The sequence below is a fragment of the Oncorhynchus tshawytscha genome, linkage group LG16 (genome assembly GCF_018296145.1).
Source record: "Oncorhynchus tshawytscha isolate Ot180627B linkage group LG16, Otsh_v2.0, whole genome shotgun sequence".
In the NCBI taxonomy this organism is placed as follows: Eukaryota; Metazoa; Chordata; class Actinopteri; order Salmoniformes; family Salmonidae; genus Oncorhynchus; species Oncorhynchus tshawytscha.
In genome coordinates, this window is record NC_056444.1 from 77,426,676 (window position 1) to 77,440,390 (window position 13,715).

The following is a 13,715-nucleotide window of genomic DNA, read 5'->3' on the forward strand; positions in this document are numbered from 1 at the left end:
CTGACGTGTCAACTTAGAAGGCTGAAGGAATTTCTCAACCAGTTTTTTTAAATTATTTTTTTAAATTACTGTCAAAGCAACCAACCCCAATGAATTATCATTCCCATCATTTATCATTTCAATGGTCCTGAATTCATTTAGAATGTATTAATCGGTTTAGAATTAAAGAATGGAATTAAAGAAACTCCACTGTTCCACTCCACTCTGTCACAAAAGGGACAGAGAACGACCAATAACACTGAGATTTAAAAGACATCCAGAACTGTAGACGAACAGTAGATTAGACTGTAGACAGGTTAGAGACAGGTTGGAGACAGGTCGGAGACAGGCCGGAGACAGGTCGGAGAGAGGCCGGAGACAGGTCGGAGACAGGTTAGAGACAGGTCAGAGACAGGTCGAAGACATGTTGGAGACAGGTTGGAGACAGGTTGGAGACAGGCCGGAGACAATAGAAGCACATACCCCTTTGTTGCCGAGCATGGCTTGAATATGTCGATCGATAATCTTGGTTATTGATTGGCCGATTCTAATTTGTGCTGCTGCCTTGCTGTCAGCATTCACATTCCAATCTCAATGTAATCCAATTTGAATTGTTGTTATGTCGTAAAACAATATAATTGTTTTCTATTTGCACATGATGGGTAACAGAGTGCACAATTCCTGACTTTGTTGCAAATGAAGGCACATAATATCCAAACTCACAAACAGAAAATTGCTGTTCATATTCAAGCATCTCAGATTGACAAGAAACCAAGTAAACACAGATTGACAAGAAACCAAGTAAACACAGAGAGAGAGAGAGAGAGAGAGAGAGAGAGAGAGAGAGAGAGAGAGAGAGAGAGAGAAAGAGAGAGAGAGAGAGAGAGAGAGAGAGAGAGAGAGAGAAGAGAGAGAGAAAGAGAGAGAGAGAGAGAGAAAGAAAGAGAGAGAGAGAGAGAGAGAGAGAGAGAGAGAGAGAGAAAGAGAGAGAGAAAGAGAGAGAGAGAGAGAGAGAGAGAGAGAGAAGAGAGAGAGAGAGAGAGAGAGAGAGAGAGAGAGAGAGAAAGAGAGAGAGAGAGAGAGAGAGAGAGAGAGAGAGAGAGAGAGAGAGAGAGAGAGGAGAGAGAGAGAGAGAAAGAGAGAGAGAGAGAGAGAGAGAGAGAGAGAGAGAGAGAGAGAGAGAGAGAAAGAGAGAGAGAGAGAGAGAGAGAGAGAGAGAGAGAGAGAGAGAGAGAGAGAGAGAGAGAGAGAGAGAGAGAGAGAGAGAGAGAGAGAGAGAGAGAGAGAGAGAGAGAGAGAGAGAGAGAGAGAGAGAGAGAGAGAGAAAGAGAGAGAGAGAGAGGGAGAGAGCAAAAGAGAGAGAAAGAGAGAGAGAGAGAGAGAGAGAGAGAGAGGGAGAGAGCAAAAGAGAGAGAGAGAAAGTGAGAGAGAGACATTGCTTCATGGAGATACAAGGGGTGAGAGACATAGGTCCTCTACAAATGGATGGACTACAATATGGTTCTAGTATACATTTCAATGTTCTCTTGAGATATGGATATTGTAGGATTGATGTATCCTACACTTTCTGTTAATGTGGATATCATATGTCCTCTCACCCATTGCATAACATGCATAATAACATTGCATAATACTGTTCATATCCTATTCTATCTATCCTCTCCTCCCAACCCTACCACACTCTGTCAGTCTGTAGCCTATGTTAGGGATCACTGTACAGAATACCTCTAGAAACAATAACGTGACACTGTGTGACTGAAAGCCCACCTTAGGCCCTATAGTGTGTTATATGGACTATACAGGGCCTGTTTTCCATCAACATGTGTGTTTTTAATCACCTTATCTCTACATGACAGGCAGTGTTTATGTGCTTTATACAGACTGTACACAGTACAATATGTTGCTTCAACAGGGTGTGGTTGAAGGGCCATATAAATATAATTGACTTGAATAAGGAAAAATACCCATTCTAGGAATTCTATTTGTATGGTCCTAGCTTCCTATCCTGGCTTCCAAAAATGGCTACCAAATCTACCGTAAAGAGTCAGGAAACGCTACTTACATCGACGATGAAGAAGTCAAGCCAGCACCAGGCGTTGGTGAAGTACTTGTGGAATCCGTAAGCGACCCACTTGAGCAGCATCTCCAGGATGAAGATGTAGGTGAACACACTGTCGGCGTATTCCAAGATGGTCCTGATAGTCTTCCTCTGCTGGATGTACACATCCTCAAAAGCCTGGCGTGGGGAAGCACACACATGGTTAGCTCTAGCTGGGGGTGGAATAACATGCTCAGTGAATAATTGTTTGATTGATTGATTTTATTTGACAAATCTAAAATACATAGCCTAGAGTTGCCTCAGCCATGTAAGTACAACAATGAATACATCAACAAACGTTGAGGGTAAGAAACACAATAAAGTCAACAGACAATTTACATTAAAAGTATTGGAAATGTATACAACAACGGTACTGTTGCTAAATCATTACTGAAAACGAACATTGTTCATTAAAAGCATGGAGCATTGATTGCACTATTCCCTCCCTGCTCATTTGACTTCAAGTCTGAGGACAACAGAAATAGATTCCCCTATCTTATCAGGTAAATGGTACAGTCTATTAGATCCCCTCTCTGGTGAATGGTACAGTTGATTAATCACAGAGAGAGTCAAGCTCAAGTGTCTCAAATGGCACCATATTCCGTATGAAGTGCACTACTTTTGACCAAAAAGGCAATAGACTGCCTTTGATGCTCCTGCCTGGCCCCTCCCCCCCCTCCTTAGTACAGTGACAGGCTGTGATGCTCCTGCCTTGCCCCTCCCCCAAACCTCTTTAGTCCAGTGACTGGCTATGATGCTCCTGCCTGGCCTCTCCCCCACCCTCCTTACCCTCCTTAGTACAGTGACTGTCAGCTGTGATGCTCCTGCCAGGCTGGCCCCTCCCCCTCTTTAGTCCAGTGACTGGCTATGATGCTCCTGGCCCGTCCCCCAACCCTCTTTAGTACAGTGACTAGCTGTGATGCTCCTGCCTGGCCCCTCCCCCAACCCTCCTTAGTACAGTGTTTGGCTGTGATGCTCCTATCTGGCCCCTCCCCCAACCCTCTTTAGTACAGTGACAGGCTGTGATGCTCCTATATGGCCCCTCCCCCAACCCTCTTTAGTACAGTGACAGGCTGTGATGCTCCTATATGGCCCCTCCCCCAACCCTCTTTAGTACAGTGACAGGCTGTGATGCTCCTATATGGCCCCTCCCATCCCTCTTTAATACAGTGACTGGCTGTGATGCTCCTGCCTTGCCCCTCCCCCAACCCTCCTTAGTACAGTGACTGGCTGTGATGCTCCTGCCTGGCCCCTCCCCCAACCCTCCTTAGTACAGTGACTGGCTGTGATGCTCCTGCCTGGCCCCTCCCCCGCCCTCTTCAGAGACTGGGCCTGGTGACTGTACCACTCCATGTCTTGTTCTAGGTAGAGAGAGACAGCCCTTAAAAAGACAACTTTCTCCACTCACACACTGGTCGTAGCTGTGTGTGTGTGTGTGTGTGTGTGTGTGTGTGTGTGTGTGTGTGTGTGTGTGTGTGTGTGTGTGTGTGTGTGTGTGTGCGTGCGTGCGTGCGTGCGTGCGTGCGTGTGTGTGTTAACATTAAACACTGTGACTTACCAGGGCCCCACTACTGAGTAGGATCATAAAGATAATGACGGTTTCGAACCAGTTATGCTCCACAATAAGATAGCATGTCTTTCTCAGGAACCACCAATATTTTCCCCACCCGTGAGTGATGGGCACATCGCAGCAAGGATACTTGATAATACACTCTGTATAGAAGGGGACAGGCACACATAACACGATACCTCAGTCATTTGCTTGTGATTTAAATACCTTGTAGGGATTACAAATTGGGCAACTGGCATGCAAGGAAAGGTGGGGGAGGGCAGTAGAGGACGGGTGCGTCAGACCGTGGTGGTTCAGGGCAGGGCAGGGAAGGTGGGGAGGGCAGTAGAGGACGGCAGCGTCAGGCCGTGGTGGTTCAGGGCAGGGCAGGGAAGGTGGGGAGGGCAGTAGAGGACGGGTGCGTCAGACCGTGGTGGTTCAGGGCAGGGCAGGGAAGGTGGGGGAGGGCAGTAGAGGACGGGTGCGTCAGACCGTGGTGGTTCAGGGCAGGGCAGGGAAGGTGGGGGAGGGCAGTAGAGGACGGGTGCGTCAGACCGTGGTGGTTCAGGGCAGGGCAGGGAAGGTGGGGGAGGGCAGTAGAGGACGGCAGCGTCAGGCCGTGGTGGTTCAGGGCAGCGCAGGGAAGGTGGGGGAGGGGCAGTAGAGGACGGGAGCGTGAGGCCGTGGTGGTTCAGGGCAGGGCAGGGAAGGTGGGGGAGGGCAGTAGAGGACGGGTGCGTCAGACCGTGGTGGTTCAGGGCAGGGCAGGGAAGGTGGGGGAGGGCAGTAGAGGACGGGTGCGTGAGGCCGTGGTGGTTCAGGGCAGGGCAGGGAAGGTGGGGGAGGGCAGTAGAGGACGGGAGCGTGAGGCCGTGGTGGTTCAGGGCAGGGCAGGGAAGGGAAGGTGGGGGAGGGCAGTAGAGGACGGGAGCGTCAGGCTGCGGTGGTTCAGGGCGGGGCAGGGAAGGGAGAGGCAGGGAGGGACAGGGTGCAGTCCTACCAGGTGTCCAACAGTTTTCTGGGTCTAAGTACACTTCTTCAGCCTCCACCACCACCGCCTCCACCTCCACATCAGGCTTGATGTCTATGGTGCTGCCCTCTGATGAGCTGGTGTCATCCAGCTACACACACAGATACAGACAGATGCAGAGAGAGACAGAGACACACAGATTCAGACAGACACAGAGAGAGAGGGAGAGACAGAGAGACACACATATACAGACAGACACAGAGAGAGAGGGAGAGATGGAGAGACAGAGACACACATATACAGACAGACACAGAGAGAGAGGGAGAGACAGAGAGACACACATATACAGACAGACACAGAGAGAGAGGGAGAGAGGGAGAGACAGAGACACACAGATTCAGACAGACTCAGAGAGAGACAGAGACACACAGATTCAGACAGACTCAGAGAGAGACAGAGACACACAGATTCAGACAGACACAGAGAGAGAGAGACAGAGAGACAGAGACAGACACAGAGAGAGAGGGAGAGATGGAGAGACAGAGACACACATATACAGACAGACACAGAGAGAGGGAGAGACAGAGAGACACACATATACAGACAGACACAGAGAGAGGGAGAGATGGAGAGACAGAGACACACACATACAGACAGACACAGAGAGAGAGGGAGAGACAGAGAGACACACATATACAGACAGACACAGAGAGAGAGAGAGAGAGAGACAGAGACACACAGATTCAGACAGACTCAGAGACAGACAGAGACACACAGATTCAGACAGACTCAGAGAGAGACAGAGACACACAGATTCAGACAGACACAGAGAGAGAGAGACAGAGAGACACACATATACAGACAGACACAGGAGAGAGACAGACACAGGAGAGAGGGAGAGACAGAGAGACACACATATACAGACAGACACAGAGAGAGAGGGAGAGAGGGAGAGACAGAGACACACAGATTCAGACAGACTCAGAGAGAGACAGAGACACACATATACAGACAGACACAGAGAGAGAGGGAGAGATGGAGAGACAGAGAGACACACATATACAGACAGAGAGAGAGAGGGAGAGAGGTCTTGGCGGATTTCTTTAGATTTTCCCATGATGTCAAGCAAAGAGGCGCTGAGTTTGAAGGTAGGCCTTGAAATACATCCACAGGTACACCTCCAATTGACTCAAATTATGTCAATTAGCCCACCAGAAGCTTCTAAAGCCATGACATCATTTTCTGGAATTTTCCAAGCTGTTTAAAGGCACAGTCAACTTAGTGTAAGTAAACTTCTGACCCACTGGAATTGTGATACAGTGAATTATGCGTGAAATAATCTGTCTGTAAACAATTGTTGGGAAAATGACTTGTGTCATGCACAAAGTAGATGTCCTAACCGACTTGCCAAAACTATAGTTTGTTAATAAGAAATTTGTGGAGTGGTTGAAAAACTAGTTTTAATGACTCCAACCTAAGTGTACGTAAACTTCCCAATTCAACTGTATATGAGTGTGTATACTATTGAGTAATGGAATTACATCAGAGCTTTGGACATGAAACTATTGTTACATTGGTGACCATACCCATACTTTACAGCCAGGAGGCCACAGCAACAATAACAACCATGGAGTAAAGCATTACAACAACACTTCCACAACATTACTACACCATTACCACAACATGACCACAACATTGCAATAACATTACCACAACAGTACCACAACATTACCAAAACATTACTAAAACATAACCACAAAACTACCAAACAAAACTGAAACATTACTACAACATAACTACAACATTTGTCTACTACAACATTATCCCCAGACCACATTACTGCAACATTATTACAACATTACCACAACATAACTACAGATTAACCACAGCATTACTTACCCTGTGTAAAAATACAACATCATTCCAAAACATTATTACAACATAGCCCTAACATTAACTCCTGCAACATTATCAAAACATCCCTACACCATAACCCCGACATTAACTCCTGCAACATTACCAAAACATCCCTACACCATAACCCTAACATTAACTCCTGCAACACTACCAAAACATCACTACACCATAACCCCAACATTACCTCCTACAACATTACCACAACATTACTACAACATAACTCAGCATTACATCCTGTGACATTACCACAACATTACTACAACATAACCACAACGTTACCTCTCACAACGTTACCACATCATTGCTGCACCATAACCCTAACATTACCTCATGAAACATTACCAAAACATTAATATAACATAACCCCGACATTACCTCCTACATTACCATAACATTACTACAACATAACCCCAACATTACCTCCTGCAACATTACCAAAATATTACTACAACATAATTAACAAGAGATAAACTGTAAAGTAGTACACTATTCCTTATAGTGCACTACTTTACATCAGAGCCCTGTTGATGACAACATATACACTACATTATCACTCAAAATGTGGCTAACTAAATCTGTTCACTCACATCTTTGCTGTTCTCGTTCTCCGACTCGCTGCTGAATTCCTCGGTGTTGAGGTTCTCGAAGTCAGACTCTCCGACCGCAATAGGAACGCACACGGTCAGGTTAGGGTTGTGGATGAACGACATGTGGTCCTCGTCGATCAAGTACCTCCCGAAGCTGCTTCCCATACCACTAGCGGTGCCGTTACCATTCTTGGTGTAGTCCAGGTCACGGTTGATATCCACACCACTCTGGTTGGCGATACAGTTCAGTTTCTTGTCGTACATGTCGTCTACGGTTTTCTGTTCATCCTCCACCGGAGGCTTTTTGGTCAAGCTGAGCACCAACTCTGCCAGCTTGATCTTGAACCAGGCGATGCCCTTCTTGATGCGGATGACGGAGATCTGAAGGTTGTTCATTTCTCCGTCGTCATCTGTTGCGGCTAAATTGTCTGCACTGAACGAGGACAGCAGCAAGGCAAGGAAAAGGTTCAACACCTGTAGGGAGGAGAGGAGACACACTGGGTCAGACGTGAGAGTGGATCTGATATGGCCAACAGAGATGTGTGTACAAACGGGACCTGGTATGTGTAGCTTGGGACACGCTCTCTTGTTCGGTGGGGGTAGTGCAACGAATATGGCATTCATAAGACAGCAAACTGCTCTCCCCAGAGACTTACGTTTCTTGGGCCAGCGGTTACAGTCACTGCCCTCGCCATGGAGACTGGGGTTTGAGAACTGTCCGTCGGGAAGGCTAACATTCCCCATCCCAACCATACACTCAGAGGACACTTACCACCAAGTTCCCGATGACCATGACCATCATGAAGACTATGAGACACATGCCCTGGCCAGCCACCTCCATACAGTCCCACATGGTCTCGATCCACTCCCCGCACAGCACCCGGAACACCATCAGGAACGAGTGGAAGAAGTCGTGCATGTGCCAGCGGGGCAGCTGACAGTCCAGGGCAATCTTACACACACAGTCCTTGTAGTTCTTGCCGAACAGCTGCATGCCGACCACGGCAAAGATGAAGACGATGAGAGCTAAGACAAGGGTCAGGTTTCCCAGGGCGCCCACAGAGTTACCGATAATCTTAATCAGCATGTTGAGTGTGGGCCATGACTTGGCCAGTTTAAACACTCTCAGCTGAGTGGGGAGAGAGGTGGAGGAAGAGAGGGACAAAGAGAAGATGTGAGAATGACAGAAGAAGGGAGAGAGGAAAATGCATATTATCAGCAGAGGGTTGAGTGATCAATAGCCCTGTAGCAGCAATGGCTCTTGGGGTATTGGCATGGTAATTGCTATAGAGGTAGAAGTAACAGTTACACAGAATTCGATCACTATTTTGTTGCTGACAAGTTTCCTGCACAGCAGGAATTGCAAACTTGTAGTGTATTTTAGTTATATATATATTTTTAATTGTGTTTTTTGTTACTTTTACCCGTTTTTCTCCCCAATTTCGTGGTATCCAATTGGTAGTTACAGTCTTGTCTCATTGCTGCAACTCCCGTACGGACTTGGGAGAAGCGAAGGTCGAGAGCTGCGTGTCCTCCGAAACACAACCCAACCAAGCCGCACTGCTTCTTGACACAATTTCCACTTAACCTGGAAGCCAGCCGCACTAATGCGTCGGAGGAAACACTGTGCATCTGGCGACCGTGTCAGCGTGCACTGCACCCGACCAGCCACAGGAGTTGCTAGTGCGCGATGGGATAAGGACATCCCTGCCGGCCAAACCCTCCTCTAACCTGGATGACGCTGGGCCAATTGTGCACCGCCCCATGGGCCTCCCAATAACGTCCAGCTGCGACAGAGCCTGGACTCGAACCCAGAATATCTAGAGGCACAGCTTGCACTGCATTGCAGTGCCTTAGACCACTTTGAAATTTCAGACTTTATTTGCCCTGACTAAAAATGTATCAACCCATACAAAAATATCCATGAATTATAATCCACATTTCCTGTTACTGCAGATTTATTTTCCTGCTGTAGAAAACTGGCTCCAATTAAGACCATACATATGTGTTGAAAAGTAGCTTTACATAGAATATTAAGGCAGTATATAAGTGATTTTTCACATAGTAAATGTATCACTATAATAGAGACAGTACTGTAGCTGAGCAATAACCATGTAATCATTCAGTAACTGAATCAATGCACACTGTGTATTTAACATCATTTGTATACACAACAAACACGTATATTTTGAGGGGAGGACATGGCCCAAAAAGAGATTACCAATCGGAATGATCTGAGCACGGACAGCCCCTCCACGTCAGCCAATGCCAGCTCCACTAAGGACAGAGTCACAATGAAGCCATCGAAGCAGTTCCACCCCTCCTGGAAGTAGTAGTAGGGATCCATGGCAACCAACTTGGCAAACATCTCCACAGCAAAGATCCCTGTGAACACCTGGCAGGGACGGATAGAGGTCAGAGGTCAGGTAGAGTAACTGCTACTAGAACCTTTACCTTGTCACAGGGACCAACAGAGGTCAGATGTACTGTACGAACTCGTATTGTAATTATTCAAAAAGGGTGTAGTGAGCACTATTTTACATCGAAATTAAGGTGGACCGCTATCCAGAGGCTAGTACTTTTCAGACCGTGAAAATGTGCAAAACTAGCCCCCCACGACAGTGACATTTTGTCTTTCCAAATCTCACAGCTGCTCTGAAGTCAGTAAGGATATTGTGACACCTCTGTGTTCTGCTAATCTGATTCTAATAAATGGCTGAAGGTCATAGTTCATCTGATTCTAATGAATGATTGAAGGTCATAGTTAATCTGAGTGTAATGAATGACTAAACGTGATAGTTAATCTGAGTGTAATGAATGACTAAACGTGATAGTTAATCTGAGTGTAATGAATGATTGAAGGTCGTAGTTAATCATGGAGGTGTCCATAGATCAAGGCGTGGCCAGGCACGGGGCTGTATCTGTCCTAGTTGGCTGTTCCTGCACCAAAACTCCAGTATTTTTCCTTCATAGCTTGTTCTCCATCTTCTTTTTAAACAGGGAGCCAATTTGTTTTCAGCACTTTAATTTCCATGACTGATCAAAACTTGTTTTCTTATGGCTCTCTCTTGCCCCTTTGCAGCAGACATATAGTGTTGTTTTCTTATGGCTCTCTCTTGCCCCTTTGCAGCAGACATATAGTGTTGTTTTCTTATGGCTCTCTCTTGCCCCTTTGCAGCAGACATATAGTGTTGTTTTCTTATGGCTCTCTCTTGCCCCTTTGCAGCAGACATATAGTGTTGTTTTCTTATGGCTCTCTCTTGCCCCTTTGCAGCAGACATATAGTGTTGTTTTCTTATGGCTCTCTCTTGCCCCTTTGCAGCAGACATATAGTGAGCAATAAGGTTGGAACATCAAATCACAATACATATAGAATCGTGGGAATCGTAATACATATCGTATCGGCATCTAAGTATCATGATAATACAGTATCGTGAGGTCCCTGGCAATTCCCAACCCTATAATACACCGTTTTTAACAGCTGTTTTTAACTGCTATTTCACACATACACACACTGCTCTAATCAAATCAGATAGTAAGTGACATATTGCATGTTATCTTCATCAGCCTGTGAAGAGCATATCTGTTTCTCACAATTTAATGAAAGTGATACGTTTTTTGGCTGCTATTATTGATCAAACCGCTGTTTCTAAATATCATACCCTTAGCACAAACAGAGTGACTGTCTTATACTGCTGTGCTATCCACGCTAACAGTATTAGCTATTAGCTTTAGCTAGCATTAGGTAGTAGGCCTAAGCAAATAAGCAAGCTATCCATGCTAACATGCTAGTAGAATATGATGAAATGTGCTGCTCAAGAACTAGACACCGTTTCTGTAGAAATGCTAATGGTAAAAAGCCTAGTTTGGGTTTTCAAAGGAAGAGAGCAGTGATTCAGGCCCCATTTTAGAGAAGCTAATCGATCAGGCAGCATACAATATTAATGTAGGCCTCCCGCCAGCACAGAGACCGCAGGGAGGGTGAAACAGAGTGCTGTCTGGACACTGCTAGGGGAAAGGGAGAGAGAGGGAGAAAGAGGGGGAGAGAGAGGGAGAGGGAGAGGGAGAGAGAGACGCCCCTCTACAGACCAGACCAGTCCCATGTAAGAAATTGGGGGTAGAGCATGGAGCTTGCAATGCCAGGGTTGTGGGTTCGATTCCCACATGGGACCAGTACAAAAAAGTATGAAAATGTATGCTCTCACTACTGTAAGTCACTCTGGATAAGAGCGTCTACTAAATGACTAAAATTACAAATGTAAGGAGGGAGGAGAGGAGAGGAGAGAAGGGAAGAAAAGTCTACAGACGGGGGGAGGAGAGAAGATATGGAATGAGGGTACAACTACTGGAGAGAGAGAGAGATAGAGATTGTCCTGGGATGTTCTAGCTAGCGGTTAGGCCATACACAGATGTGGACACCCCTGACAGGTGTATAACATTGAGCACACAGCCATGCTATCTCCATAGACAAACATAAGCAGTAGAATGGCCCATACTGAAGAGCTCGTTGACTTTCAACGTGGCACCGTCATAGGATGTCACCTATACAATAAGTCAGTTCGTCAAATTTCTGCCCTGCTAGGGCTGCCCCAGTAAACTGTAAGTGCTGTTATTGTGAAGTGGAAACGTCTAGGAGCAACAACAGCTTAGCCGCGAAGTGGTAGGCCGCACAAGCTCACAGAACGGGATCGCCTCGCTCTAAATCGCCTATCCTCGGGTATATCACTCACTACCGAGGTCCAAACTGCCTCTCGAAGCAACGTCAGCACAATAACTGTTCGTTAGGAGCTACAGGAAATGGGTTTCCATGGCAAAGAAGCCGCACACAAGCCTAAGATCACCATGTGCATTGCCAAGCGTCGTCTGGAGTGGTGTAAAGCTCGACGCCATTGGACTCTGGAGCAGTGGAAACGTGTTCTCTGGAGTGATGAATCACCCTTCACCTTCTGGCAGTCCTACGGACAAATCTGGGTTTGGCGGATGCCAGGAGAACACTACCTGTCCAAATGCATAGGGCCAACTGTAAAGTTTGGTGGAGGAGGAATAATGGTCTGGGGTTGTTTTTCTTAGTTCCATTGAACGGAAATCTTAACACTACAGCATACAATGACATTCTAGACAATTCTGTGCCTCCAACTTTGCCCTTCCCTGTTTCAGCATGACAAATGCCCTGTGCACAAAGCAAGGCGCATACTGAAATGGTTTGACCTCAACTCCATCGAACACCTTTGGGATGAATTGGACCGACGACTGCGAGCCAGTTCTAACACCCAACATCTGTGCCCGACCTCACTAATGCTCTTGTGGCTAAATGGAATCAAGTCCCCGCTGCAATGATCCAACATCGAGTGGAAAGCCTTACCAGAAGAGTGGAGGCTGTTATAGCTGCAATGTTCCTACATCTAGTGTAAAGCCTTACCAGAAGAGTGGAGGCTGTTATAGCTGCAATGTTCCTACATCTAGTGGAAAGCCTTCCCAGAAGAGTGGAGGCTGTTATAGCAGCAATGTTCCTACATCTAGTGTAAAGCCTTACCAGAAGAGTGGAGGCTGTTATAGCAGCAATGTTCCAACATCTAGTGGAAAGCCTTCCCAGAAGAGTGGAGGCTGTTATAGCAGCAATGTTCCAACATCTAGTGGGAAGCCTTCCCAGAAGAGTGGAGGCTGTTATAGCAGCAATGTTCCAACATCTAGTGGAAAGCCTTCCCAGAAGAGTGGAGGCTGTTATAGCAGCAATATTCCAACATCTAGTGGGAAGCCTTCCCAGAAGAGTGGAGGTTGTTATAGCAGCAATGTTCCTACATCTAGTGGGAAGCCTTCCCAGAAGAGTGGAGGTTGTTATAGCAGCAATGTTCCTACATCTAGTGTAAAGCCTTCCAAGAAGAGTGGAGGCTGTTATAGCAGCAATGTTCCTACATCTAGTGTAAAGCCTTCCCAGAAGAGTGGAGGCTGTCACAGCAGCAATGTTCCTACATCTAGTGTAAAGCCTTACCAGAAGAGTGGAGGCTGTTATAGCAGCAATGTTCCTACATCTAGTGTAAAGCCTTACCAGAAGAGTGGAGGCTGTCACAGCAGCAAAGAGGGGAACAACTCCATATTAATGCCCATGATTTTAGAATGATGTTCGACAAGCCGGTGTCCACATACTTTTGATCATGTAGTGTATCTGTCCCACTACCAATTTGGCACATACTCTACTACAGTCTTTCCTGTTCCCTGGCCCCTACTTACTGTCCTATTCATTGTGTTGAATTATTTGAGGTCAATAATAGAACATGTCTAACGCTTCCATATACTTTCTTAGTTAACCTTTTACTGCAGTGGGCTAAATCAGGGTCACACAGAGTGTTTCTTGGTAGTCTTAAACAAATCTACTTTGAAACAAAAGTATACACTTCACACACATGGTTATGGGCTTTAAAAAAAGAAGACACCTGTACCATGTCAGATATAGAGTTGAAATGTATCAAATGTTTCAGTTTGCAACCCAATATTACACTTTAGATACATCAATGAAGACTAAAATATAACAAAATGGTTTGACATAGAAACACCAGATTTCCGGCCTTTAAATTTTTTTTTTAATTAATTATGATTATGATTATTAATACAATTCTG

At 46.1% G+C, this 13,715-nt stretch overlaps 1 protein-coding gene across 1 annotated transcript in view; it reads right to left on the reverse strand.

Annotated features, from left to right (window-relative positions):
* LOC112216376 (sodium channel protein type 8 subunit alpha-like) overlaps positions 1 to 13,715 on the reverse strand; it is a 99,481-nt gene that overhangs the window by 26,091 nt on the left and 59,675 nt on the right. Inside the window, exons 16-21 of the mRNA XM_042299691.1 lie at positions 9,322 to 9,495; positions 7,873 to 8,229; positions 7,101 to 7,574; positions 4,627 to 4,747; positions 3,636 to 3,790; positions 2,042 to 2,215 (exon numbers count right to left, since the gene is read on the reverse strand). Coding sequence (XP_042155625.1) covers positions 2,042 to 2,215; positions 3,636 to 3,790; positions 4,627 to 4,747; positions 7,101 to 7,574; positions 7,873 to 8,229; positions 9,322 to 9,495 — 1,455 coding nt within the window. The remainder of the gene's footprint in view (positions 1 to 2,041; positions 2,216 to 3,635; positions 3,791 to 4,626; positions 4,748 to 7,100; positions 7,575 to 7,872; positions 8,230 to 9,321; positions 9,496 to 13,715) is intronic.